General features: G+C 56.3%; 3 protein-coding genes and 1 long non-coding RNA gene across 10 annotated transcripts; 1 reads left to right on the top strand and 3 right to left on the bottom strand.

Annotated features, from left to right (window-relative positions):
- Positions 1-1,280: 1,280 nt before the first annotated feature.
- On the bottom strand, positions 1,281-7,337 carry LOC105488150 (coiled-coil domain containing 106). Of its 3 annotated transcripts, none has more exons than XM_071087934.1 (6): positions 6,620-7,337; positions 5,119-5,194; positions 4,884-4,988; positions 4,611-4,787; positions 2,707-2,919; positions 1,281-2,036 (listed from the first exon to the last, which is right to left on the bottom strand). In XM_071087934.1, the coding sequence occupies exons 2-6, from the start codon at positions 5,147-5,149 to the stop codon at positions 1,720-1,722; spliced, it is 843 nt and encodes a 280-aa protein (XP_070944035.1). In that variant the 5' UTR covers positions 5,150-5,194; positions 6,620-7,337; the 3' UTR covers positions 1,281-1,719. The 3 variants fall into 3 exon arrangements, with proteins under 3 accessions (XP_070944035.1, XP_070944034.1, XP_070944036.1); XM_071087933.1 differs by lacking the exon at positions 6,620-7,337 and adding an exon at positions 5,921-6,608; XM_071087935.1 differs by lacking the exons at positions 4,884-4,988; positions 6,620-7,337 and adding an exon at positions 5,921-6,035.
- Positions 6,011-7,791, top strand: LOC139360515 (uncharacterized). Its single transcript, XR_011617918.1, has 2 exons — positions 6,011-6,148; positions 7,447-7,791. It is a non-coding gene; the product is annotated as an uncharacterized lncRNA (long non-coding RNA).
- A 195-nt stretch (positions 7,792-7,986) lies between these two features.
- On the bottom strand, positions 7,987-26,531 carry LOC105488153 (zinc finger protein 581). Of its 4 annotated transcripts, none has more exons than XM_011751994.3 (2): positions 26,224-26,531; positions 7,987-9,057 (listed from the first exon to the last, which is right to left on the bottom strand). In XM_011751994.3, the coding sequence occupies exon 2, from the start codon at positions 9,036-9,038 to the stop codon at positions 8,445-8,447; it is 594 nt and encodes a 197-aa protein (XP_011750296.1). In that variant the 5' UTR covers positions 9,039-9,057; positions 26,224-26,531; the 3' UTR covers positions 7,987-8,444. The 4 variants fall into 4 exon arrangements, with proteins under 4 accessions (XP_011750296.1, XP_070944038.1, XP_011750294.1 ...); XM_071087937.1 differs by lacking the exon at positions 26,224-26,531 and adding an exon at positions 17,833-17,913; XM_011751992.2 differs by lacking the exon at positions 26,224-26,531 and adding an exon at positions 9,829-9,993.
- Positions 10,133-17,970, bottom strand: LOC105488152 (zinc finger protein 580). Of its 2 annotated transcripts, none has more exons than XM_011751991.3 (2): positions 17,833-17,970; positions 10,133-11,106 (listed from the first exon to the last, which is right to left on the bottom strand). In XM_011751991.3, the coding sequence occupies exons 1-2, from the start codon at positions 17,869-17,871 to the stop codon at positions 10,576-10,578; spliced, it is 570 nt and encodes a 189-aa protein (XP_011750293.2). In that variant the 5' UTR covers positions 17,872-17,970; the 3' UTR covers positions 10,133-10,575. The 2 variants fall into 2 exon arrangements, with proteins under 2 accessions (XP_011750293.2, XP_070944037.1); XM_071087936.1 differs by lacking the exon at positions 17,833-17,970 and adding an exon at positions 12,372-12,506.
- Positions 26,532-26,844: the final 313 nt, after the last annotated feature.

Here is a 26,844-nt window from a genome sequence, read left to right as displayed (position 1 = left end):
CAGATCAGAGAACTTCGGCTCCTTCCGCCACCGCTTCGTGAAGGCCTCACTCTCCGGGGACAGCTTCGGCTTTTTTCGTGGGTGCTTCGGCTCCTTCCGGCTTCGGGAACGGAAAAGGGAGGGAGGACGGAGGCGAGGTGGGTCAGGGGAAGGGATACAGAGAAGGAGACGAGGTACCGGTTCTCAGCACCTGGCTCTCCGGGTGGGGAAAGTGAAAGAAAAAAAGGACCGGCCTCGCGGAGGGCCTGAGAAGGTTGCGCGAGACAAAAGCAGCAAGAGGGGTGAACGGTGCGCGCGACCGCTGCGGAGGTTGCCAGCGCGGCTTTTTGCGCCTGCGCAGGGTGGAAGCGGCGGGTGAGGGGGAAACAGGCTTCTGCGCCTGCGTAAGTGTCTCTGTGGCGCGCTCTCCCACTGCTCCGGTGAAGGGGGTTGCGGGGACCAGGTTTCAGTCCCCGTTGCGCATGCGCGAGATTTTCCCTTCCTAGAGTGAAAGTGCTTAATCCCCAACGGTTAAATCCGGCCACCCTCTTGGTTGTCTTGGCAACCGCATCAACGCGCTCCGGCCCGTCCCGTCGCGCAGGCGCAACAGATGGATGATCGCGCAGTCCTTCCGGGAGACAGATGATCTGGCGTTACTGCCCCCTGGCGGCCGGACGGAAGAATCCCCCAGACTTGGCCTGGCCGCTGGGTGGCCTCCCCTGCTCGAGGTCATCGAGTCCCGCCTCTCGCGCCACTCACTGGTCCGGGTAGCCCAGCGGGTAGCGTTTACGCTTCTTTTTACTTTTTTTTTTTTTTTTTTTTTTTTTGCGACGGAGACTATCGCCCAGGCTAGAGTGCAGTGGCCAGATCTCGGCTCACTGGAACCTCCGCCTGCTGGGTTCAAGCGATTTTCCTGCCTCAGCCTCCCGAGTAGCTGGGACACCTGGCTAATTTTTTGTATTTTTAGTAGAGATAGGGTTTCACTGTGTTAGCCAGGACGGTCTCGATCTCCTGAACTCGTGATCCGCCTGCCTCGGCCTCCCAAAGCGCTGGGATTACAGGCGTGAGCCACCGCACCCGGCTGTGTCCGCTCTTCTTTTCCAGAGCTCTGCCTCCAAGATTTCAGGGGTACAGCTGTTTCTCCGTCTCTGCCTCCGGGGGGCTAATTACACCCTGTCCTACCCGGCCTCCCGCCTGACCGCCCACCCCCTTGGAAGCCCCAGCAACCCCATCACCGTCGTCGGGGCGACGGCCTCCCCCTCCCAGGCACGTCCCCCTTCTAGGAAAAGGCTGAGGCCCAGTTTATTCCAAATTTTCACGTCGTTTTTTAATTTAAATTCTCTGAATAATTCTCTGTCTCGCGCGGAGTTGGGGAGGTCTGTCCGGGAATCAGGTGGGCAGCTCCTCCGCGGGGCTGGGGCGGAGACGGGGTCTATACAGTCCCCCACCCGAGAGGGGGGCGGCACCCTCCTGCCTGGTTGATTTCCAGGAGGAAGGGGTCCGGCGAGGACAGGGCTGGGCAGCCCAAGCGGAAGGGGATGCCGGCGTTCGGGAAGGGGCTGCGGCCGGCCCTGGGCCGTCGCGCTTGGGGGCCGGGCTAAGGGAGCCCCCAACCCAGGGAGTGAGGAGGAGGGGCAGGGGCGCGGCAGGGAGAGGCGCAGGTCATCCACCGGGGGCCTGGGGAGGGCCGGGGTCGGCGGGGGAGGAAGGCCCGGGCGGAGGCGCGGAGGCGTGGTGCGATCACCGCTTGAAGCGGTAGGTGATGGGCAGCAGCAGCTTGCTCTTCTTGAGCGCCTGCACCTTCTTGAGCGTCTCGTCGTCCAGGGCCAGAAAGCAGCGACGGGAGTACTCGAGCAGGCGCTCCTTGGAGGGGTCGAACTCGCCCACCTCGGCCAGCTTCTCGGGGGCCACAATGAGCAGCTCGGCGATGGGCGTGGTCAGCGCCACGGTGTTCCTGTCCACGCGGTGGTGCTCGAAGGCCCGCGACATGCTCTTGAGCTTCTGGAAGGTGCCCAGGATCTTCTTGTACCGGCAGAGGACCCCGTCGGCGTCCTTCACTGCGGGGCGGAGGCGGGGACACGGAAGTGAGGAGCAGGGGCCAAGACCGAGGGGGCGGACACGGGAAGGGAAACGGCCATGGGAAGGAAGGATCCCGGCGAGCAGAGGCACTGGCGGTGCAGGAGGATACGGAGAACAGGGAAGGGAGGGGCGGAGAGGAGGGGAAGAAGCGCAGCCAGTACTTGGACCAGTGGGAAATGGGAAGAGGCAGGCCCAGGAAGGGGGGTGAGGAGAGAACATGAGCCGAGAGGCCGGGTTCAACCAACGCGGTCCCAGCAACAACACCCCCCCGCCCCGCCCGCCTCTCCACCACGCCCAGCCATCACCCTCACCTCCCTGCCTCAGGTGAATTCACTTATTCAAGCCTCACCCGCCCCGAGGTAGGTCCTACTGCGCACCTCCTTCTTACCGATGAAGGTTAAGGAGGTGCCCAAGGTGGCCCTGCCCTCGAGGGTTCACCAAAACTTAAAGTAGACCCAGGACAGGCCAGGCGCTATGGCTCACGCCTTGTAATCCCAGGATTACAAGGGAGGAGGGAGAGACAGAACCCGGTGGGTCTTTCTCCAGCAAAGCTGGAGGGGCTTGGAGAGAAAGGAGGGCCTCTGGGAAGGACACACAGCAATTCAGCAGCCCAGGCCCCTCAGCGCCCGCGCCATGCACCTCACCCACCTCGCTGCCTCTCCCGGGCCTTGGGCTTCCCAAAGCGCCTCCGACTAGCACCTCCCCTCTGCTTCTGCCGCCTCCTCTCGCTGGCGCTGCCTTCTTCGGAGGCTCCACTGAGGGAGGAGGCTGCTGACTCAGGGTCCGAGGCCTCGCCCCCAGCCCCACCCCGGCTGTCCCCCTCCATCCGCCTGGGCCCAGGCTTCATCCGGCAGTGGTCCTCTGGGGAGAGAGACACACACGTGAACTATGGGACCAGACATCCCATCACAGGTCCTGGGACTGAGAGAGGCTGCAGTCCCCAGTACTGGATCCCCCAACCTGGGCTGGTCCCCTAAAGAAACGGACAGGGAGGACAGTAGAGATGCTGGTGGCTGAGTAGAGCCTGCTGGGGTCTGTGGGAGGTAGTAATGGGTGCCGCATTTTCTCAGAGGCTTGGGTTGGCAAGAGGTCTTGGGGAGGCAGCCGACCAGGGACCTCAGGACCCCTGTGAGTATATGCGGTTCCCACAGGGGAGGGAGATTTCTGGGGACTGGGTGGGACCTCCGGAGAGTGGCCTCTGTAAACCCAGGAGGCAGGCCAGGCCTTGGCTGGAGTTGGGGGGTCAGACCCTGAGAGAAATCAGGGGTCCTGGGTCCAGCAGGATGGGTTCCACCTCCATCTAGACAGAGGGAGCTGGCTGGCGGAGGCCCAGACACAGGGTCCTCTAGAAGGCGGCTTAGGAGAGGGGTCTGGTGCCAGGGTCCCCACTGGGAAAGTGCCGAGGCCGCAGGACCAAACCATCTGTGCAAAGGAGTCAGTCACCCAGCATGGAGCCATCAGTGGGAGGAGACAGTGGCAGGCAAGGGCAGTCAGAGGCGGTTTGTTCCAGAGCAGAGGGAAGGCCAGATCCCCAGATGCTGGGCTCCCAGTAACAGACACCACGAGACCATAGGCCCCTTGCCCAAGTTTTTGGGGGAAAAGGTTGAATTCACAAAGAGAGATGTGGGAGTTTTTGAGGGGTCTTCTCAGCCAAGGAGCTAGCAAGGCCGAGCTGAGGGTAGGTGGGGTAAAGTGTGGGTTCTCCAGGACATGGGCTGTCTGGCAAAGGGCCTGACCATCTGGGGAAGAGGATGCGGCTGGGGTCCAAAATGTATTAAGCAGGACACAGGGTCCCACCAGTCAAGAGAAGATGCTAGCTGTGAACTGGCTGGGGCTGGGGGCTGCTATGGGAGCTCTCCCGGCTGCTTCTGGCCATGAATTATAGCAGAGCAAGGTATGTGGGCGGGGACTGCCCGGGAACCTGGGGCAGGGTTTGAGGAACAGCACCTGCTGGGGTCCCCACCCAAAAAGGCCCACACAGGAAGAGCCTTAATGTCTTTCATGAGGAAGGAGAACTCATTAACCAAGGATGGGACAGGGTGGGTGGGAAGATGGCCCCTGGTGTCACACGGGGACGGGGGGGACAGGAGGAGGCTGGATGGCTGGACTCTTGGATCTTGGAGAAGACAGGGCCAGGAAGAGGATCAGGGGCCCCCTGAGGAAACCCAAAGGACTAGGGTGGGCCTCTCGGCCAAAGAGATGAAGGAAGGTCCCCCTAGGAGTCAGAAGAGAGGGACTCTCAGGTTCCAGGGTCCTGAAGTCACCATAGGCCAAGGAAGCAGATGGCAGGGCACTGGAGGCTGATGGGATTTGGGGAGCTGAAGGAAAAAGCAGGAGGACAGGCCCCAGTAGACAGTTCATGGGGATGAGGTCCTGGACATCAAGTGAAGAGGAAGCTGGGCCTGGGGGCCCAAAACAGGCAGGGGACTAGCAGAGAGGGCCAACATGGCAGGTCCCACCCAGCCAGGCAAACTGTGGAGCCTCGAGTCTGGGTGAGCGGGTACCCAGTAGCGGGACAGGGAGGCAGGTGGATCAGAGCACCCCACACATACCTGCCTCCATCCGAGCAGACGAGATGAATTTGTCCAGCTGGCACCGCAGGAAGTCCCTCTCTTCCTCCAGGTCCTCGATGCGCTTCTGCAGCCAGGAGTTCCTCTCCAGAGCCATGTGCAGCTGGGCCTTGACGCTGTTCATCAAAGCCAGGGCGGGGGACGCAGCCTCCGGAGGCTCTAGGGACACAGCGAGGGTGGGGGGACCAGGTCACACCCTGGGACTCGGCCTGGCTTCCCAGCTGACTCCAGTCCCTCCACGCCCCCTCGGCTCACCCTCGAAGTTTCCCCGAGAGGGGCTCAGACTGTAAAAGATCTGTGAGTCTAGGTGGGGCGCCTCGTCGAAGGGGATGGAGATCTCGAAGGTCTCATCGTCCTTCACTGGAGAGGAGAGGCCCCGGGTCACCCCAGAGAAGTCCCGGGCCCCTCAGACCCCCCCCCAACGACGGCAGCCTGGAGCCGACCGACCGCACCGGGACCCAGGGTAGGGAAGGGGACCCAGCTTCCTCACTTGCTCGCCTCCGGCTGCTCCGGTCATTCATGGCGTGGCTTCCTGCGGACCCCAGCAGCCGAGGGCCTCAGGGGCACTGGACAGAAACAGCAGCCACAAATGGAGGGACGCGGATGGACTCGAGGGTCCATCCTGGGGGAGGTGAAGTGAGACAGGAAGGACCTTCTGGCCTGGATCCCTGGTCTGAGGGAGGAGGGAGCCCAGACCCCAGGACTGAGGCAAAACACGCCTGGGCTTCAAACTCCTGGGTTCCCAGAGTCAGGGGCAGGGGGCCCAGCCACCGAGGTCCTAGGGGAGAAGTGAGCTGGGGACGTGGGCCCCTGGGTATCGAAGGAAAAGGAAGCTGAAGCCCTAAATTGCTGGGTGCCCCAAGGGGTCGCCTGACAGGGACACCTGGCCTGAAGGGGAAGGACTCTCATCGCGGGCCACCGCCAGGCCTAAGGAAGAGGCAGGTGCAGAGGAAAACTGCCCCAACTTCCCAGGGTAGGAGGAGGTCCAGCCCGTGCGCGCTGCCTCCCCTACCTCCGGGGCCCCACACCCCTCCCCCGCACTCGCGTGGGCGTGCGGACCCTCCCCCGGTGGTGGGGGCTGGGCGCGTGCGCAGTACGGGGAAAGGTCACGCGTGGGGATGCGCCGCCCCCGCCCTTTGTCCCGGGGGTGGGAGGGGGAGCAGTCGTGGAAAGATCCCAGCGGGGGAATGCATCAGGGCGGGGATGCAAATACGGTCACCATCCCCCGCCCGCGGGTGCCCGGGGTCCGAGGGGCCGAGGCCCCCCGCGCTCACCCACCCGCGCTCACCCACCCGCGCGCGGAATCCGACTCGGGGACCGACGGCGGCGGCGCCCATGCCCGGCGCCGGGGAGCGTCTGCAAAGTGTCACGGGAAGCCGAGGGAAGCGCCCACCCACCCGCGAACAGGCGGGGCGGCAGGGGAGCGAGTCGTGGAACTGAGCGACGGAACGGGTACGGACGCGGGGATTCGCCCAGTCGGGCCAGACTAGCGCCCCTCGTTGGAGAGTCCCCTGGTCCAGGTGAGGCCCGCCGTTTGCGGCAGAAGCAGAGGGTCTACACTTGCGCGATAGCCCCTTACGGCACTCCCCCGCCCTCCCCGAAGCTCAGGCAGGGAACGTCAAGAAATTCCCATTCTGGAGAGCTGGCGAGCCTCCGGGGGTCCCCGGGTTGGGTGGCGGTGGGCCCAGTGGGCCCAGGAGAAGGCAGGAGTGTGTGAGACACCGGGAAAGTTGGAGCGAAAGGAGAATCTACTTTTAACGATCTCAGGAACTAGCCAGCGCAGACCCCCCAGAGCTCCCCCACCTCCTACAGCCAGACCCCAAGGTTCTCAGGGATGTGGGGGCCAAAATGGGGGGAGTTACCCCTCTCCAGAAAAACGAGGGGCAGGAACACGCCACCACCCCCCCATGTTGGTAATTAAGAGCTGGCTTTGGAACAGAGCTAGATTCCAGTCCTGACTGTTCCTGCTCCTCCCCAGCCTGTTAACTCACCTGTAAAATGGGGAAATTACAAGCCCCTCTACATTTCTTGTGAGGACACAGTGATGGGACACACAGCTCAGCCCAGCACCTGGCCATAGTCAGGGCTTGAGAGAGGAGCGCTGCTGGTATTATTTGAGGTCAGATGGTGGGGTATGATCGCAACCTCTGGGAGGCTCTTTCCTTTCCCACTCTGGGGAGTACGAACGGAAGATTTGTTCTTCCTCCCAAAAAAAAGAGGTCGGAAGAGCAAATGAGGCCTAGCACAGTGCCTGGCACAGACAGGCAAGAAAAATGAATTAATAAGCAGATGTTTATTTAGCTTCAGGCTCAGCTCCACCTGCCTCTCCTGTTCACCAGAAGCATCCATGCTCTGGACTCTGGCCAGCCCTTAGGAGAGCAAGGTCTTAACCCGATGGAGGGAGAATCTAAACGTCTGCACCGCCTGCAAAGCTGTACCCATGATCCTCCCCTCCCCACTTCACTTTACAAATAAACTGCAGCCTGGTCCAGAAATTCCAGGGGGAGCCACCTGCCCTAGATTAGTCTTTTCCAAACTATAGGTTCATGGGTGGAGAATTCAATAGAATAGGATGAAATCAGCAGTTTAAAAAAATATGTAGCTGGGCGTGGTGGTGCGTGTCTGTAATCCCAGCTACTCAGGAGGCTGAGGCAGGAGAATCGCTTGAACCAGGGAGGTGGAGGTTGCAGTGAGTGGAGATTGCACCACTGCTCCAGCCTGGGTGACACTGCGAGACTCCATCTCAAATAATAATAGCTAATGAAAAAAAATCTACACATACTAAAGCTAACTATGGTAAAGAAACTTTTGTTTCCAGGCCCAGGGTCCTGAGGGAGGCTGAGGTGTGTGGATCACCTGAGGTCAGGAGTTCGAGACCAGCCTGGCCAACGTGGTGAAACCCATCTCTACTAAAGGTACAAAATTAGCCGGGCATGGTGGCACATGCTTGTAACCCTAATTACTTGGGAGGCTGAAGCAGGAGAATCGCTTGAACCCAGGATGTAAAGGCTGCAGTGAGCCAAGATCTTGCCATTACACTCCATCCTGGGTGACAAGAGCGAAACTCCATCTAAAAAAAAAAAAAAAAAAGGGAAGGAAACTTGGTTCACATATATTTTGCATATCTGTGTACTCTATTACCATATAAAATGTGTTTGTGATAGGAGGTTGTGGTTTTAAAATTGTTTCAGCTTAAAAACGTTCTTCCCAGATGACCCAGGTGTTCAGGAGCTGAGGAGGGGATAACCCCAAGGCAGGCCAACCTTCCCATTCCCCAGCCAGGCAAGCTGAGGTCTCCCTGCTAGGCAGCCACCAAAGAGGGTCTGAGATGCCGTCTCTAAAAACAAACCTCGAGTGCTCAGGGTGGGAAACGCGTTTATTGTTTGATCGGTCTCAGGCCTGGTTGGGGGGTGGAAGGCAGGACTGGGGTCCCTTCCCCAACAACAGCACAGAAGCCTCAGGAAGATGGCACAGATTCCTGATGACCCACAGCCATCTTTTATGAGGCCAGAGACTTTACATAAGACACTCCCCACCCGCATCCAGTCAAGGCTCTGCCACGGAACAGCTGGTATCTTTAGGCTAGAGGACTCCATTTTGTGTAGGAGCTCATTCCCATCTCAGCTCCACAACACGGAGGACCTGAAGATTACTCACGGATTCCTCCTTCAGGCAGGGCTCTGCCTTTGAGATGCGGCTGCTCTGTGTCTGTGTCCGGGGGCCTGAACACCAGCCTCGGGCTCTCACCAGGTGTCTGGACAGGAGTCCAGGCTCCCTGCAAAGTCCTGTGGTACCTGGGGCACCCGGCAGCCCAGCTCACGGATGCTTCCACCGCGTGTGCTTCTGCAGCGTGTTCTGCTCCATAAAGCGGCGAGGGCAGTGTGGACACTGAAATGGGCGTTCCCCAGAGTGCACCCGGCTGTGCTGGGCCAGCTCCCCCGCATCCCGGAAGCGGCGAGGGCAGAGCGGGCAGCCGTGGGGCCGCCCACCACCCGCCAGGTGAATGGAATGGTGCCGTGCCAAGTGGCTGGCGCGCTTGAATGCCTTCCCACAGATGTCGCACTCGAAGGGCTTTACCTCCGAGTGGGTGATGCTGTGTCGCTGAAGGTAGGACATGTATTCGAAGACCCTTGAGCACACGGGGCAGCTGTAGCACTTTTTCTGGCCTGAAGCCCCATTGGCCCCTGGCTCCCTCTGTGACTCCTCGTCCACCAGCACTGTGTAGGGGACACCCTGAGTGTCAATGAGCAGGTAGTGGTTGGGCCTTGGAGGAGATGAAGCCTGGGGAGATCCGATGGAGGAGGAAGGTCCAGGTTCTGGGGAGCGGCATGTCCGACGGGGAGGGCCCTCCATGGTCTCAACGGAGGAAAATGCCAGAGGCTGAGGGCAGGGGGATGGCAGCACCAGCATCCGGAGGGCTGGCTGAGGCCTGGTGGATGGGAGATGGGATAAGGTTATATAGAAGAGGGCAGCTCAGCACCGCAGGCTCCATCCTTTTCCCTCCCTTTAAACGGCCCAGGACCTCTACATCCTGCTGCCCTCAGTCCCTCTTCTCCAGTCCCACTCACAGCTGGACTCTGTGACCCCCTAAAAGGTCCCCAGGGTTTCCCTCCTTGGAAAAGCTCTCCTAGCCTCGGTGCTCCACCACACACTATACTCACAGGATCTCTTGACCTGCTCTGCACAACTTGGACCTCGCTCTAACTTTCCTCTTTGTGGCCTCCCAGGTCAGTGGGTGCCCCACCCCGCAGGCCTCCAGGTCTCTCCCTCCCCTCCTTATAGCCCTTTGCAGGGTCTGCGTGTTGGCCCATCCTACATACTCAAGCCTTTCCTGACCGCCTCCATACAAGCCAAACCTATTCACAGGGGCTCCGACGTGAGGACCCCCAGGTTCTGGCCCTCTCCAGCGACATGTCTGAACAACTCCGTGCTCCCACCCGTCCACCCACCTCAGGCTCTCTCTAGTGCTCGCCCGGCCACCACCAGGCTCGTTCTAGGTCCCAGCGCTCTCGGGGTTCCACCCCCGGGGCCACAGCCCTCGCTTCCTGGGCCTTTCTGTGTAAGTTCTCGCCCCCTGCAAGCTCCAGAAGAGCCTCCTCCGGCGCCTGCCCCACTCCCGCCCCGGCCCAGGTACCCTCCACGCGGTCCAGCCCCTCCCGCCGCCCGCTCCCAGCCCCCTCCCTCCTCCCGGCCCCCGTACCCAGTGCAGCAGCCTCTCAGGTCCGGGCGACTCCAAGCGGCCCCGGGCTACCCTCGCAGTTGCAGGCGGCGGCGGGAAGGGGACCTCTGGGTGTGCCCCAGGAGCTGGCGGCGCCGGCCGAAAGAGAGAAGCCGAAGGGAGAGGAAAGGGTCTAGGGAAGGAAGGTGGGGGCGGGGCGCCCGGGCCGTCGCGAAACGGCTCCGGCCAGAAACACACACCGAGAGGAAAGTACCCAAGCGAGGAAGATCCGGTCTCCACCCCCCAGCACCCAACGCGCACGTACACGCAAGGAAGAGCTTGAAAATGAAGTGCGGAATGTTTATTGAGCAAAGGGTAGGGGACGTGGGCGGAAGGGGGGTAGATACAGAAATGAACCAGACCGTGCCCGTGCTCTTTATCATCTCTTCCCCACAGTCAACCACCGGTTCACCGCTCCAGAGAGCAGAAAACCAAGGTTTAGAGAGGTCATGTCACTTGCAAAGGCTCACACAGCACAGCTGGACCGGAACCCAGTTCCGACTGGTTCCCAGGCCCAGGGAGGGGCAACGACTTTGGTCTACATCACACAGCTAGAAAGGGGGTAAGGAAGGAATGATGCTCCTCCCTTTGGAAGGTGGGGAAACTGAGGCCCAGGGTAAGGCAGTAACCTCAGCGGAGCCAGGGAGTGTGTGTGGGAGTGAGTGACGCTGTGTGGGTCAGACTTCGTGGCCCTGAGAGGGGCAGGGCAGCTCAAGCCGGGTCTCGAGCTTAGTGGAGGCGCACGTGCTGCGCCAGCTCCGCGGGGTCTTGGAAGCGGCGTGGGCAGAGCGGGCAGGTGTGCGGCGGCCCGGCGCGGGCGCGGTGCGTGGCGCGATGCCGCGACAGGTGGCTGGAGCGCTTGAAGGCCTTGCCGCAGGCGCCGCACGTGAAGGGCTTGAGGTCCGAGTGCGACACGCGGTGGCTCTGCAGCCGCAGAGGGCTGGCAAAGACACGGGCGCACTCCGGGCAGCTGTAGCCCTTGCGAGGGCCGGGCTCTCCTGGGGGCGCCTCGCGCTGGGGCGGGCCCCGGGGCTCCTCCTCCAGCTGCACCGTGTATGTGTAGGGGACCCCATTGGCGTCGATGAGGAGGTGGCGGCCCAGCCGCGGGGGTCGGGGCCCCGCCGCCGAGGAAGGAGTGGAGGAGGGGCCTTCCGCCTTGGGGAAAGGGGGAGCCTTGGGGGGCGGTGGGTCCATGGCCTCCGGAGAGGAGGACCGAGGGTGGGGTGGCCGCGGCGGCAGCAGCAGCATCTGGAGCGGCAGCTGGGAGCGGCGGAGGGGAGATAAGTTAAAATTGCCACTTCCTTTTAGGAAAAGCTTCCTAAAATGGAAAGCGTCCCCACTATCGCTGCTTGTTACCCTTTGTGCGCCACTGACCACCTCCCCAGCAAAATAACAACTCACTCCAGCCCAGCTCTCCCACGTTCCATCAAGCTGCCTCGGAGAGGACATCCAATTGAGCTCTGCAAAACCCCGCCACCACTTGCCACTCCTGGATCCACCTCTCAGCACCCAGGTCAGGTCTGAGGGCGTAGTCCCCCGACTTTTCTTCCCTTTTCCTCTCTCAACCCACCCCAGCAATCAATCCCTCAATCTGTTTACCTCTCTACATCTCACACCCCCGCCCTGCTGATCGCCTAGATTTCTCTAATCTGTGGTTTCTTCTTTCCCTGTTGCCCAGCCCCAGTTCAGGTTGCTTCCCCTCCCTCTGCCGCACCCCCCGCCCAACCAGCCCCCGCATCGGCTTCCAGGCCCTCCTGGGGCTCCATCCCCACTACATGCCACAGGGCCTCCCCATCTTCATATTCCGTGGCCTCCCTCACTTCCTCTCTAGGTACCTCCCCAGAGCCCCACTAACCCAATTCCCCACATTTCACTAGGGCCTTTCCATCCTGTTCCTACACTTAGCACCTCGAAGTCTAGCCACCTCTACTCACTGCGGAACCCATCGTCTCACTACATCTATACGCTCCAAGATGACTCAAATGCCTTCCTTCTGTATACCCCAACCTCCCAACCTGGCTACCTGCTACATTCTCCCCAAGGGCCCCCTTTTCTCCCCCGCCCCTATATATGGCGGTGACATCGTTACTTCTTTCTGTACCCATCAGGGGCCTTCTCCCAAACCCCGTTATGCGCACCAGGCCCCGGGACTCCGCTTCCCACAGCACCTCTCCCAAGCCCACTTTCCCCTCCTTTCTGTGTACATCTGGCATCTCTCCTTCTCTTCTTCACCTCTTCCAGGAGCCCCATCCCTCTCCCTGTTACACACAGCATGGCCCCCGCCCGTTCTTTTGCTCTACTCCCCTTGTTTCTGGGAACCCCAGCACCCGGCCCCGGGGCCCCTCCTATTCCCCTCACTTCCCCAAGGAGCCTTCGCGCCTCGACTGCCCCTCCCGTCCCTCCGCCCGACCCTGCCGCTCCCCACCCCCATCCCCATCTCGGGCGGCTCCAGCGCACTCCCCCAGCCTGCCCGGCCTCGGCGTCGTCCCGGGGCCAGGCTCCTCCCTCCATCCCGGCCCCCGTACCCCGTGCGGCGGCCTCTCGGGTCCGGAGGAGCGGGCCGAGGTCCCGGGCGGCCCCGGGCTTCCCCTGGCGAGCGCCGGCGGCGGAACCGAGACTTCCGGGCAGCTCCGGGCCGGCGGCGCCGGGGACGCGGGGACTGGGGGCGCGGGCGCGGGGGTGCGAGGGGTTGGCTGCGTCCCTGGGAAAAGGCGCCGGCCGGAAGCGCGCGAGCCCCGTGCGGAGGTTCCGCCGCCTGGAGCCGGCGCTCCCACCCCTCGGCTCTGCGGAGCGCCCTGCGGGGAGGGGACCGGAGGCGCGGGGCTCGCTGAAGACGCCCGCCCCCGGCGGCCCCGCTCCCCTCCCACCTCCGGACTGGAACGATTCCGCCGCTTGACAAGAGATCGGCCAATAAACCGAGACTAAGCAAAGTTACGTCTTTGCCCGAAGGCCCACAAGGGTTTGTCCTCTTTCCACTGGGCCGTCGCTGTCTGCTCGGCCGTGGCCACCCACCGAGGTAGAGGGCGGGAGAAGGGATGTTCCTGCCGGCTGGGCAAATGTGGAGACCGAGGTCCAGAGGCCAGCCATTGGCTCCGATGTGGCCGGGCCGTGATTCTCCACCCAGCAAATGGGGAGACCGAGGCCCGGAGAAGGCCAGATGCTGCCAGATAGTTGGGGAAGGTGTGTGCTTCCCACAGGGCACATGCGGGCACCGAGGCCCACAGAGGGCCAGACGGCTACGTGCGCAGGTGGGGAGGTGTGGTATTTCCAGAAGGCACATGGGGACACCGAGACGCAGCGAAGGCCAGGCCTTGCCAGATGCGGAGGTGGGAAAGGCTGGCACTGCCCACGGGGCCCACTGGAAGCCTGATGCGGGCTCGCGGGCTGCGCCAGGTCCTGGGGCACTTGAGGCCCAGGCGCTGCCTGCGCATGCGAAGGACTCGGGCGTCGAAAGCAACGCGCGGTGGCGCTGCAGCTGCACTGGAGAGGGCTGCACATGCGGCCGCGGCAGCTCCTCCTCCAGCCACGTGGCGCCGCGGCCTCGCAGGAAGGCGGCAGCAGCAGCATCTGCAGGTGCAGGTGCAGCTGGGAGTGGGGGACAGAAAAGGAGTAACAGTTGCAGCCAGCCCCAGGACCCTGGGGGTGCCACCGCTACATCCTAGAGCACTGTCCATCAGAACTTTCTGCAGTGGTACCAAGTTCTATGACGGTCACTAGGCACGTGGGACTCTTACACTCTTGAAATGTGGCTGGTGTATCAGAGGACCTGAATTTTAAATTGTATTAAATTTCCAATAATCAGCACAGTGGCTCACGCCTGTAACCCCAGCACTTTCGGAGGCCATGGTGGGCGGATCACCTGACGTCAAGAGTTTGAGACCAGCCTGGCCAAAATGGTGAAACTCCGTCTCTACTAAAAATACAAAAATTAGCCGGGTGTAGTGGTGCCCCCCTTCAGTCCCAGCTACTTGGGAGGCTGAGGCAGGAGAATCGCTTGAACCTAGGAGGTGGAGGTTGCAGTGTGCCAAGATCATGCCACTACACTGCAGCCTGGGCAACAGAGGGAGACTCTCAAAAAGTAATAATTTCCCATAATCAAAATTTAAGCCACATGTGGCTCCTGCCTTATGGAACAACTCCAGAGACCACTGTCAACCAGTTGTAAACTGCAGGCCCAACAGCCCAAAAGGCCTCACAGTTATATTTGGTTTGGAACACAAGGTACTTTTTAAACATTTCACTGGGCGGTATGTCTATTTTTTGAGACAGAGTCTCACTCTGTCACCCACGCTGGAGTGCAGTGGCATGCTTCTGGCTCACTGCACCCTCAACCTCCCAGGTGCAAGTGATCCTTTTCCACTTCAGTCTCCTAAGCAGCTGAGACTACAGGCGTGGGCCACCACACATTTTGAGCCAGACCACTCCTTGTTGTGGGGGACCATCCCGTGCACTGTAGGATGTTGAGCAGCATCATTGGCCTCCACCCACCAGATGCCAGTAGCACCCTTCCCCAACCCCGGTCGTGACACCCCAAAATGTCTCTAGACATTGCCTGTGTCCCCTAGGGGGCAACATTGCTCCTGGTTGAGAACCCCTGGTCTACTTGGACAATTACCCAACCTGAGTCTCTTGCCCAGATCCCTGATAAAATGTTTGTCTCCTCCAATTTTTTTTTTTTTTTTTTTTTTTTTTTTTTTTTTTTTTTTGGAGATGGAGTCTTGCTCTGTCGCCCAGGCTAAAGTGCAGTGGCACAATTCTAGGCTCACTGCAACCTCCAACTCCCGGGCTCAGTCAATTCTTCTGCCTCAGCCTCCCAAATAGCTGAGATTACAGGCATGCATTACCACTCCCGGCTAATTTTATATTTTTGGTAGAGACAAGGTTTCACCATATTGGCCACCTGGTCTCCAACTCCTGACCTCACATGATCCACCTGCCTCGGCCTCCCAAAGTGCTGGGACTACAGGGTTGAGCCACCACACCTGGCCTCCTCCAAATCTCATGTTGAAATGTAATCCCCAGTGTTGGAGATGGGGCTTGGTGGGAGGCATTTGGATCACGGAGGTGGATCCTTCATGAATGGCTTGGTGCCATCCTTGAGGTAATGACTGAGATCTCGCTGAGTTCACGAGATCTAGTTGTTTAAAAGAGCATGTCAGGCCGGACGTAGTGGCTCACACCTGTAATCCCAACACTTTGAGAGGGTGAGGCAGGCGGATCATGAGGTCAAGAGATCGAGACCATCCTGGCCAACACGGTGTAACCCCATCTCTACTAAAAATACAAAAACTAGCTGGGTGTGGTGGTGGGCGCCTGTAGTCCCAGCTACTCAGGAGGCTGAGGCAGGAGAATCACTTGAACCTGGGATGCAGAAGTTGCAGTGAACCAAGATTGTACCACTGCACACCACCCTGGCAACAGAGCAAGACTCCATCTCAAAAAAAAAAAAAAAAAAAACAAAAGCGTGTCACCTCTCACCAGTCTTTTCCCCCCACCATATGCCAACCACCCCTTTACCTTCCACCATGATTGTAAGCTTCCTGAAGCCCTCGCCAGAAACAGCTGCCAGGACCACACATCCTGTACAGCCTGCAGAACCATGAGCCAATTAAACCTCTTTTCTTTGTAAATTACCCAGCCTCAAGTATTCACTCATAGAGACGCAATGAAACTAACACAATCCCTCTCTTGAGTTTCAGACCATATAACTATTGGCATTATAGTGGCCACAACCCCCACCCCCACTGCTGTCCCCGGAAATAATGACAACAATAACCACCATTTATTCAGCCCTCACTCGGGAACAGCCATTGCTAAATGCACAGCATCCTCAGGGCAGAGCTACAAGGAAAGTACCATGAGGATCCGTGTTTTACAGATGAGGGAAGCAGAGCTCAAAGAGATCGTGTGATTGGCCTGAGGTCACATATCCTCAAGCGGGATGGCCAGGACAGCACCTGCCTCTGCCCGCACTGGGTCAGTGCACATGACCCTGTCAGCAAGCCACACATTTCCCTGTAATCCCACCGTCGCCGCTGCCACCCCAGCGCCAACCACCACCAATTACCCCCAGCTTATAGCAGTAGCAGCCTTCCCTCCATCACTCTCCCTCCCCTCTCGTTTTTTTGTTGCTGTTTCTTTTTTCAGACAGAGTCTCGCTCTGTCACCCAGGCTGGAGTGCAGTGGTGGGATCTCGGCTCACTGCAGCCTCCACCTCCCAGGTTCAAGCAATTCTCCCACCTCAGCCTCCTGAGTAGCTGGGATTACAGGCGTGCACCACCACAGCCAGCTACTTTTTTGTAATTTTAGAAGAGACAGGGTTTCACCGTGTTGCCCAGACTGGTCTCGAACTCCCGGCCTCGAGCATCCACCTGCCTCAGTCTCCCAAAGTCCTGGGATTATAGGCGTAAGCCATCATGCCTGGCCTTCTCCCTCCCTTCCTTGTGGCAATTTCCAAGTGATTTTTTAAGCTCATAGAATCATTCCCTGACTTAAAACCTTCCCTTCTGAGACTGAGCAACATATTGAGACCCTGTCTCTCCAAAAAAGTAATAATAATTAGGCAGAGGTGGTGGTGCCTGCCTACAGTCCCAACTACCCAGGAAGCTGAGACAGGAGGACTGCCTGAGCCCAGGAATTACAGAACGCAGTGCATTATGATCTAAACCTTCCCTTCTGCCCTTAGAGTAAACCCAGACACTGCAAGGCCCTGCATAGACTGTCCTCGCAGCTGCCTTCCCTTCTGGGCATCATGGTGCTGCCTCTCCCTTGCCTGATGCACTGGCCTCTCCCATCTGGAACGCCTTTGTGCTTGCTCTTCCCCTCTCTGTGATGTTCCTTTCAGCTCCTCACAAGAATGGCTCCTTCCTGGCCTTCAGGTTTCAGCTCACAGAACACAGCAGCCTTTAGTGACGGTGTTAGCTCGAGGTGCCCTGCTCAGTGTCCTCCGTCTGTTCGTTTCCTTCACATCCCACAGCACGATCCATGATGGCCTCGTCGATCTACTGCCTGCTGTGTGACTGCCTGCCTTCCCCACTCTCCAAGACCCAGCTCCATCCTGGTCAATTTTCTACTCTCAGAATCTATCAAAGGTCTTAGGAAAGGGTAGGGAATCAATTCGATATTGGTTGAATAAATGAATGAATTTGATCGCCCCGTCCAAAAGTCAAGCATTACCTCCCTACCCAGCTCCCCAACAAAGAGAACCCCTGCTCACCCCCAAGACATGATCATCGGGAAGCCACACCACCTAGACAAAATTCTTGTCCCACCATCTAGAACTTTGAACGTCCCCATTTCCTCCCACTCCCTCACTCCCCAAAGTCAGACAAGCACCAAGTTCCATCACCTCCACCCCCTGAGGGCACTCCCCTCCGTTCTCCAAGAGCTGGAGATTCAATGCCCTCCATTCTCCAGACGAAGTTCTGGCCCCTTCCTTCTCACCAGGACCACCACACAAGCCTTCTCCCTGGTACCCTGGCCTCCAGTTCCTCCCCCACACTGGCCTGACCTCGACAGGTTCTTCTCACAGCTGTGTTGAATGCAACCTCAGCACCATGCGTAACATTCTCCTGGCTCCCTTTACCCTCAGGACCAAGTCCGAGTTTCTCAGCCTAGACTCTGAGACCCTTTGTGAGGTGGCCCAGCCACTTCCCCACCTCACTTCTCATTCCTGTGCTCCAAGCACACACGGCATCTCACAGGCCCCTGGCCAGACCTTGCATTTACACAGCTCCACACGCAAAGGCGTCTGTGTTTTCCTCGCCCTGAGAATTCTTCCCCTTTGCTGGCAGCCTTCTCCTTAGCCTTCTGGAATCATGTATTCTGACCTCTCAAGTTGGCTAGGTGTCACCTATATGCCCTGCTCACCAGTCCACCAGCTCCTCTGCTTAAAATCCTCCCTACAGTATAAGCCTCTCAGCCTGGCATGAAAGGCCTCGCCCAACCTGACCTCAGCCACCTTTCCCACCCTTGCCCTCACCCAACCTGTTCCACACAGCTGCAGCGACTCATTGACTTCTCCATTTACACCTCAAATCTTGGGCCACTGTGACTGATTACTCATGTCCCCAAACTTCAGTTCACACTGCATATTCATATCCAGGGTCTCGATGAATCCTCTCAACGGTCCAGCGAGGCTGGCAAACAGATGCACTCCACAGCGCAGAGGGAGCAGAAGCCGCTCAGATCTCCGGCTAGAGTGACCGAGTGACCCCCGCTCCAGCACCCTCACCTCCCTCTGGCTGCCCAAACCCTCCCCAGCCTGCAGTCTGGGTCCTGCGTCCTTCAGGAACCTTTTCTTGGCCACCCCCTCTTCTCAAGGTCCACTATTCATCCCACTTTGTCTTCCCATGGGAAATAGCCCCTTCTCCCCTTGGGAAATACAGTGAGTCCCAGGCCTGTGCCTCTCGGGCAACTGGATCCAAGCCCACTCCCAAGGCTTTCTGCCCTCCTCTTCCTATACCTCGTCCCCTGGTCTCCGCAGCCCCTCCCCAAGCCTCCTTCGCAGGGCCTCTCAGTTTCCAATGCCCACTGCCCTGGGGACCACTCTGTCCCACACCCCAAATCCCTCACTTGGGCAGGACTCTTAAGAATGCCGTCACGGCTAAACCTGCTCACTCCCCGCAGTCCGGCCCGGTCTCCCTAGCCCTACGCAGCAAACTTTCACGTCCGGAAGTGGCCGCAGGGACGACTTCCGGGATACTCCGACTTCTCCGACAGCTTCCGGATTCAGAGAGCAGCAGGAAAGCACTCCGTCCGGAAACGCACCCATAAGAGAAAGGTTCCTGCGTCGCGCAGCTTGCTACTCCACACACGCTACACAAAAGTTAAAATGAAATCACTATTTGGCGCCGTGCCGGATGCTGAGGGAGGGAATACAACAGAGCTGGCTTTTGTCAAAAAAAAAAAAAAAGGACTTTTCTTTTTTTTTGAGACGGAGTCACGCTCTGTTGCCCAGGCTGGAGTGCAGGAGTTCACCGGAGTGATCTCGGCTCGCTGCAACCCCCGCATCTGGAGGTTCAAGCTATTCTCCTGCCTCAGCCTCCCGACTAGCTGAGATTGCAGGCGTCCGCCACTACGCCCGGCTGATTTTTTTGTATTTTTAGTAGACACGGGGTTTCACCATGTTGACCAGGCTGGTCTCGAACTCCTGACTTTGTGATTCGCCTGCCTCCGCCTCCCAAAGTGTTGGCATTACAGGCGTGAGCCACCGCGCCCAGCTAGAAAAGGACTTTCCTTAAAAAGTCACTTCATCCTTCTGGGCTCGAGAAGGAGCCAGTCTTTCTACAAAGGGAAAGACTATACAATAGAAAAGACTTTCTTCCTCCCTTCCCTTGTCCCCCAGGGCTACTGAGCCAAGGAAAGACTTTCATTTATTCCCATTTACTTATTTATTTATTTATTTATTTATTTTGAGATGGGGTCTTGCTTTGTCACCCAGGCTAGAGTGCAGTGGCGTGATCTTGGCTCACTGCAACCTCCACCTCCCGGGTTCAAGCGATTATCCTGCCTCAGCCTCCCGAGTAGCTGGGATTACAGGTGCACACCACCACCGTCGGCTAATTTTTGTACTTTTAGTAGAGATGGGGTTTCACCATGTTGTCCAGGCTGGTCTTGAACTCCTGACCTCAAGTGATCCACCCAACCCACCTCAACAATGATTGAGCTCACCGTTTTTGTTCTGTACCTGGGAAGATAAGCATTATCAGTGTGAAATCAAACAGACTTTAGTTTTAGGAACTAGACTTAGATTGCAGACCTAAAGTTACAAGGGACATGTTCTATTCTTCTTCTTATTATTATTATTATTAGACAGAGTCACTCTGTCATCCACACTGGAGTGCAGTGGCGCCATCTTGGCTCACTGGAACCTCCAGCTCCCAGGTTCAAGCGATTCTCCTGCCCGGGCCTACCCAAGTAGCTGGGATTGCAGGTATGGGTCACCACACCCGGCTAATTTTTTTTTGTTTTTTTTTTTTTTTGGTTTGTTTGTTTTTGGTTTTTTAATTTTTTTTTTTTACTAGAGACGGGATTTCACCATGTTGGCCAGGCTGGTCTGGAACTTCTGACCTCAGGTGATCTGCCCGCCTCCACCTCCCAAATTGTTGGGATTACAGGTGTGAGCCACAGCACCCCGCCCATTTTCTTGTTTTATGGGAGGAAGGACGGACGACAGCAAAGAACAATCTGTACTGGTGGTCCTGTGGAGATGCCTGAGGCCCTTTGTCTTTCTGTGAGGGTCTGGCTAATGTGTAATGCTTTGACACCGGGTTGTGAAGCAACGACAGCAGTTTGGGAAGCAGACAGCAGTGTTGCATGACTCAGTCTCCAGGCTTACCTTGGGCATAATGAATTTGGCAGCCCTGAGACTTTTATTTTCCTTTACATCCTACTAGCCAGCTTTGACTAGCAGTGTGATCCAGGGCCAATGACTGCCCCTCTATGGCCTTGGCATTACCACCTAACCAATGGGGATATGGTACTCCATTTTCTTGCCATGGAGCATATCAAGAGTTAGGGTCTGTCTTCAACTGTCTCATGAGTTGAAGAATTTCCGCCCTCTGCCTTTGCTCTGTAGCAACAGACAAATTGCTAGACCTTTCTGATTTCAGGTCCGATTTCTAGAAATACTTTATGCTGTCTTTCCTACTCTAGAAAATCTTTCCTGGCCGGGCACAGTGGCACACACCTGTAATCCCAGCACTTTGGGAAGCTGAGGCGGGAGGATCACTTGAGGTCGGGAGTTCGAGACCAGCCTGACCAACATGGAGAAACCCCATCTCTACTAAAAACACAAAATTAGCAGGGCGAAGTGGCACATGCCTGTAATCCCAGCTACTTGGGAGGCTGAGGCAGGAGAATCGCTTGAACCCGAGAGGCGGAGGTTGCAGTGAGCCGAGATGGCGCCATTGCACTCCAGCCTGGGCAACAAGAGTGAAACTCCTGGCGGGGCACGATGGCTCACACCTGTAATCCCAGCACTTTGGGAGCCCGAAGCGGGCGGATCACGAAGTCAGGAGATTGAGACCATCCTGGCCAACATGGTGAAACCCCGTCTCTACTAAAAATACAAAAAAATTAGCCGGGCATGGCAGCGGGCGACTGTAGTCCCAGCTGCTGGGGAGGCTGAGGCAGGAGAATGGCAAGAACCCGGGATGGGGAGCTTGCAGTGAGCCGAGATCGGGCCACTGCACTCCAGCCTGGGCGACAGAGCAAGACTCCATCTCAAAAAAAAAAAGGAAAAAAAAGCGAAACTCCGTCTCTAAATAAATAAATAAATAAAGTATGTGGCCTCAGCCTCCGCAGCCAGCCGGGATATGCTGAGCCACCTCCTGGAAATGTTGGGAACAATGGACAGAGAGTCAGTGATCATCCACCCAGGTGGTTACCCAGTGTTGGCAGAGGCGGCTGGAGTACTTAAAGACTTTTCCACAGGACCACACACATGTTCATGTCATAAGGCCAGGAGGATGCTGAGTGTGAGACATGATGCTCTGTGAAGTAGAGCAGGCCCTTGAAGGTTTGTAGGAACTCAGGGCAAGGCTGGGAACTGGGCCCTGGTTCTTCGCTTTCTCCTGAGCCAGCTTCTTTAACCACAGTACTATATGTGTAGGGCACCCCCTGGTGGCCAATAAGGTAATGACAGTTTGCACTTAAGGATACAAGTGAGGACAAAATAGGTGAGCAACTCACCCTGGTTTGGAAGAAGTCTTGGGGCTATCCAGTTTTAAAACTGAGAGGGAAAAAATAAAGAAGAACAAGGCAAGAAAATAGATGTCTTAGATTTGGCAAATCACCACCATCTGGCTGTTGACAAGGAGGAGATAAGTTATTCCCTTTTATCGATGGGGCTACTGAGACCAGAGAGTAAACTCCCCATTCACAAAGTCCAGCAGGTGCAGAGCTGAAATAGATTACACTGAGTTACACTAATAGGGGAAAGAAGACCAGCAGTTACCCTAGGTGGCAAGTAAATCTTTCTCACTTCTTCTTTTTTTTTTTTTTTTTTTTTTTTTTTGAGACGGAGTTTCGCTCTCGTTGCCCAAGCTGGAGTGCAACGGCATGATCTCAGCACACCTCACTGCAACCTCCGTCTCCCGGGTTGAAGCGATTCTCCTGCCTCAGCCTCCGGAGTAGCTGGGATTACAGGCATGCGCCACCACGCCGGGCTAATTTGTATTTTTAGTAGAGACGGGGTTTCTCCATGTTGATCAGGCTGGTCTTGAACTCCTGACCTCAGGTGATCCGCCCTCCTCGGCCTCCCAAAGTGCAGAGATTACAGGCCTGAGCCACAGCACCTGGCGGATTGATCTTTATTGGACACCTGGGGCGATAGGGAACCCTCCTAGGCCTCGTGGGGGCGACAAAGACCAAAATATCAAAATGTCTCACCCACCTTAGAACCTGGGAGAAGTAGGTAGGGGACTACTGTTTCCTCTAGCCTACAGAAACTCAAGTTCAAAGACTCGTTCAGCCTCACTAAAGAATCTTACCTAACTCACGACTAGAATTTGGAAGAAGGCCCCTTGGTTTCTCAAATTCAGCACTAACATTTCACAGATAAGGAAACTGAGGACCAGAGAGGTTGAATGAAATTATGGCAGTAGGCCTGGCGCGGTGGCTCACGCCTGTAATCCCAGCACTTTGGGAGGCTGAAGTGGGTGGATCAGGAGGTCAGGAGTTCGAACCCAGCCTGGCCAAGATGGTGAAATCCCGTCTCTACTAAAAATACAAAAATTAGCTGGGTGTGGTGGCAGACACCTGTAATCCCAGCTACTCAGGAGGCTGAGTCAGGGAACTGCTTGAACCCGGGAGGCGCAGGTTGCAGTGAGCTGAGATCACGCCACTGCACTCCAGCCTGGGTGACAGGGTGAGACTCGCTCTCAAAAAAAAAAGAAAAGAAAAGAAAAAAAAACCAGAAATTATGGCGGCTAGACATGGTAGCTCACATCTGTCATCCCAGCACTTTTGGAGGTCAAGGTGGGAGGACTGCACTTTGGGAGGTCAAGGTGGGAGGATTACTTGAGCCCAGGAGTTCAAGACCAGCCAGGGCAACATGGTGAAGCCCTGTCTCTACAAAAAAATACAAAACTTAGCCGGGTGTGATGGCGTGAACACCTGTAGTGCAAGTTACTCAGGAGGCTGAGGTGGCAGGATCGCTTGAGCCCAGGAGGTCGAGGCTGCAGGGAGCAATGACTGTGGCACTGCACACCATCATGGGTGACAAAGCAAGACCCTATCTCAGAAAAAAAAAAAAAAAGAAAGAAAGAAAGGAAGAAAAAGATAAAGGGGCCGGGCGCAGTGGCTCATACCTGTAATCCCAGCACTTTGTGAGGCCGAGGCAGGTGGATCACTTGAGGTCAGGAATTCGAGACCATCCTGGCCAACATGGTGAAACCCTGTCTCTACTACAAATACAAAAATTAGCCGGGCATGGTGGCAGGTACCTGTGTTCCCAGCTACTTGGGAGGCTGAGGCAGGAGAATCGCTTGAGCCCAAGAGGCAGAGGCTGCAGTAAGCCAAGATCACGCCACTGCACTCTGGCCTGGGCAACAGAGCGAGACTCTGTCTCAAAAAACAAACAAACCAAAAAATAAAAAAAGAAAAAGAAGATCGTTTGGGCCCATCTTGTATGTTTCCTGTCCCATTCCTACCATCATTTTCCCAAGGAGTCCTGAGAGATTGGTATCAGAAACCAACACCTGGGTGCTTAGTGTGCTCATTGCTACTGGGGCATCATGGCTTCTAAGCCCTTTCAGCCAACAGAGCAAGGAAATACTTACACCTATAGTCTTCTATGTATATGCTAGCCAGTGTAAATATACATATATAATTATTTCTGTCTAATAGTTGCCACATTGATAAAGTAAAAAACAAACAGGTGAAGTGCATATGAATAACATTTTATTTAACCCACCCTATCTAAAATATTACCAAAACTTTTCACATATAAGCAGTATAAAAATTACTGAGTTGTGGCCGGGCGCGGTGGCTCACGCCTGTAATCCCAGCACTTTGGGAGGCCGAGGCGGGCGGATCACAAGGTCAGGAGATCGAGACCACGGTGAAACCCCGTCTCTACTAAAAATACAAAAAATTAGCCGGGCGCGGTTGTGGGCGCCTGTAGTCCCAGCTACTCGGGAGGCTGAGGCAGGAGAATGGCGTGAACCCGGGAGGCGGAGCTTGCAGTGAGCCGAGATCGCGCCACTGCACTCCAGCCTGGGCGACAGAGCGAGACTCCGTCTCAAAAAAAAAAAAAAAAAAAAAAAAAAAGCTTTAAAAAAAAATTACTGAGTTGTGTTACATTCATTTTCGTTGTACTAAATCTTGGATATCTAGTGTCTATTTTCCACTTACAGCATGTTTCAATTTGGCCTAATACAATTTCAAGCCACATGTGGCTAGTAACTTAACCATATTGGACAGACAGGTCTCCAGAAGTAGACAGGTAAACAAACAGGCAATCATAATGCAGGGTCATAAGTGCAATGACAGGTGCAAGAGGCCAGAAGGGCCACTTGACTCAGCAGGGGAGAGGAATAGAATTGGAAAGGTTTTCCAGTGTGACATCTGAGTTGTCTTGGAGAACACAAGAGAGTTAGCAAAGATGGGGAAGCGGGTATAAAAGCCAGGACTGAAAGAGCCTAAAGAACTGTCCATCTTTCAGGGCAACTGAGCACACACAATGGACCAAGCAGGGGACGATGCTGGTGGAGACATCCACAACTACCAGACTAAAGAACCTGGACTTGGCCGGACGCGGTGGCTCACGCCTGTAATCCCAGCACTTTGGGAGGCCGAGGCGGGGGGATCACCTGAGGTCAAGAGATCGAGACCATCCTGGCCAACATGTTGAAACCCTGTTTCTACTAAAAACACAAAAATTAGCCAGGCGTGGTGGCGGGCGCCTGTAGTCCCAGTTTTTCGGGAGGCTGAGGCGGGAGAATGGCGTGAACCCGGGAGGCGGAGCTTGCAGTGAGCCGAGATTGCACCACTGCACTCCAGCCTGGGCGACAGAGCGAGACTCCGTCTCAAACAGAACAAACAAACAAACACACAAACAAAAAGGATCTGTCTATGTTCAGCGGCTGAGTTGGGAGCTGAGAGACTAGGGAAGGGAGGAGGAGGCTGGCTGATACTGTGACCCACATGAGAAAGAATGAAGTCTGAGCTCGGGACGAGGCTTTAGAGACGGAGACACCTTGAGAGTGATTATATGGGAATCCTCAGATCTCTCTCTCTCTCTCTCTCTCTTTTTTAATGCACGAGTGCCTAGTTTTAATTCCCTGATGAACTTCAGAGCTGCAGAAGAACTTCAGAGTGGGAAAATAATAGCAGCCGTTCCCAGGTGTCCCATATTATCTGTGCAAAGGCACTATGCTTAGTCCTTTCATACATGATTTTATTTCATCACCCTGAGCGGTAACAGAGTCATTCCTGTTTTACAAGTGACAAATAATATGAAGCCGACTAAGAGTTCACAGCTCTAGGGCACGCTGGTAGCGTTGGACTGAGACTAAAGACCTCCCGACATGCCAACATCCCTCAACCCAAGGAGATCCGTTTTCCGTTCCCGCCTTCGGAGGCCAGCGGCCCGCCCCACACTGCATCTCGCTCCTGACGGCCCGTCTAGCCGTCCCGCGTCTCTAGTGTTTTCCCTTCTTGCCCATCTACCCGCAGGCTTCCTCTCGTCTGCACTCCCACATTGGCCCCTCTACCCGCCCGCCTCTCTATGGTTCCCCCATCTCCCCAGGCCCAGCCATCCGCCTTGTTACAACTTCTCCTTCTCTAAGCTCCTCAGCACTGGAGCCAGCGGGTCCTAGGCGGGTTGGGTCGGCTATCCAGGCTGCCTCTCTGGTCCAGCCGAGAGGAAACGGCGGCCAGTGAGAGTGCTTTTAGGAAAGGCCCGGGCCGTGACTGGGGAGAGTCCCTGGGAAAAAGGAGCGCGTTTCGGGTCCTTTGCGAAAACGCTCCGGCTGGAAACACAAGGCTCCGAGAGGAAGGAGCCGCTCTCCGCTCTGACCCACCCCACCCCCTTCAGTAAGTGGGGACCCCTCCGCCCCCCAACTCCCCAAACGATCACGCTCCGCCGAGGGGCTTCCTGTCTCTCGTTCATTTTTGTTCTGACAGCGTTGGGAACCAACGGGGAGATCGGGATGTGCCCACCTCATCACACAGACGAAAACCTCAGGCGCCAGAATGGGGAGGAACTCGCTCAGAACCAGCCAGGAGCCAGCTGGGGCTCCCGACTCTCGGTTCTGGGAACCTCCGTGTTTTTCTGTTGGAAGATAGGCGGGGTAGGTAGCGACAAGAAGGGTCCTGAGAGAGGCGTGGAGGACCCCCACAATCCGGTTCCAAGCCGGAGTCCAGTCTTACCTCTCAGGATTCCCCCTTTCGTGTAGCAAAGCGGATATGATTCTTTCCCTTAAAAGTCGTTAAACGTAGCTGTTCAGGTGGATTTACCACGAAGCTAACAAAGCTTAACCTTCCGAGGCTCCTCGCGGGCACGACCACTTCTCTACCTAGTGGGTGTCAACAATTCAAAGAATATTTAAGATTAGTCACTGCTCAAAAAAGTTTGCCATGCCTTGTAAACTTAAATTCATACCTGAAAGAAACGTGATTTTGATTTTCCCAAACTCGACCGTGCTAAATCTGCAACTGTCCTGAGTCTGAAATAAAACTTGCTTAAACTGTAAATTGTTGTGGTATGAAATACAGATCGAAGGATGCAGGGAGGAAAGTGTTACAGAGCTGTGTAAGGTTGTAAATTAATAAAAATGTCTTGTATGCTTTGTAATTGGAGGTTGCATATGGTAATTGTCATCTTGTAAATGTCATTAGGTGGGATTTATTTTCTCATACTAAATGTTCGCTTGCGTATCTTATTTTGTATTTTTAGCTTAGTACTCTTTTTCTTAATTGGATAAGCTTCGCTTTCTGCAAAATCTGGACCTGCCTCCCCTCACAGTCAGTGAGCGCTCAATATATATTAGC

This window comes from Macaca nemestrina, chromosome 20 (assembly GCF_043159975.1).
Source record: "Macaca nemestrina isolate mMacNem1 chromosome 20, mMacNem.hap1, whole genome shotgun sequence".
Classification (NCBI taxonomy): Eukaryota; Metazoa; Chordata; class Mammalia; order Primates; family Cercopithecidae; genus Macaca; species Macaca nemestrina.
The sequence above is the reverse complement of the archived record's forward strand: the minus strand, read 5'-3'. Positions and strand labels throughout refer to the sequence as shown.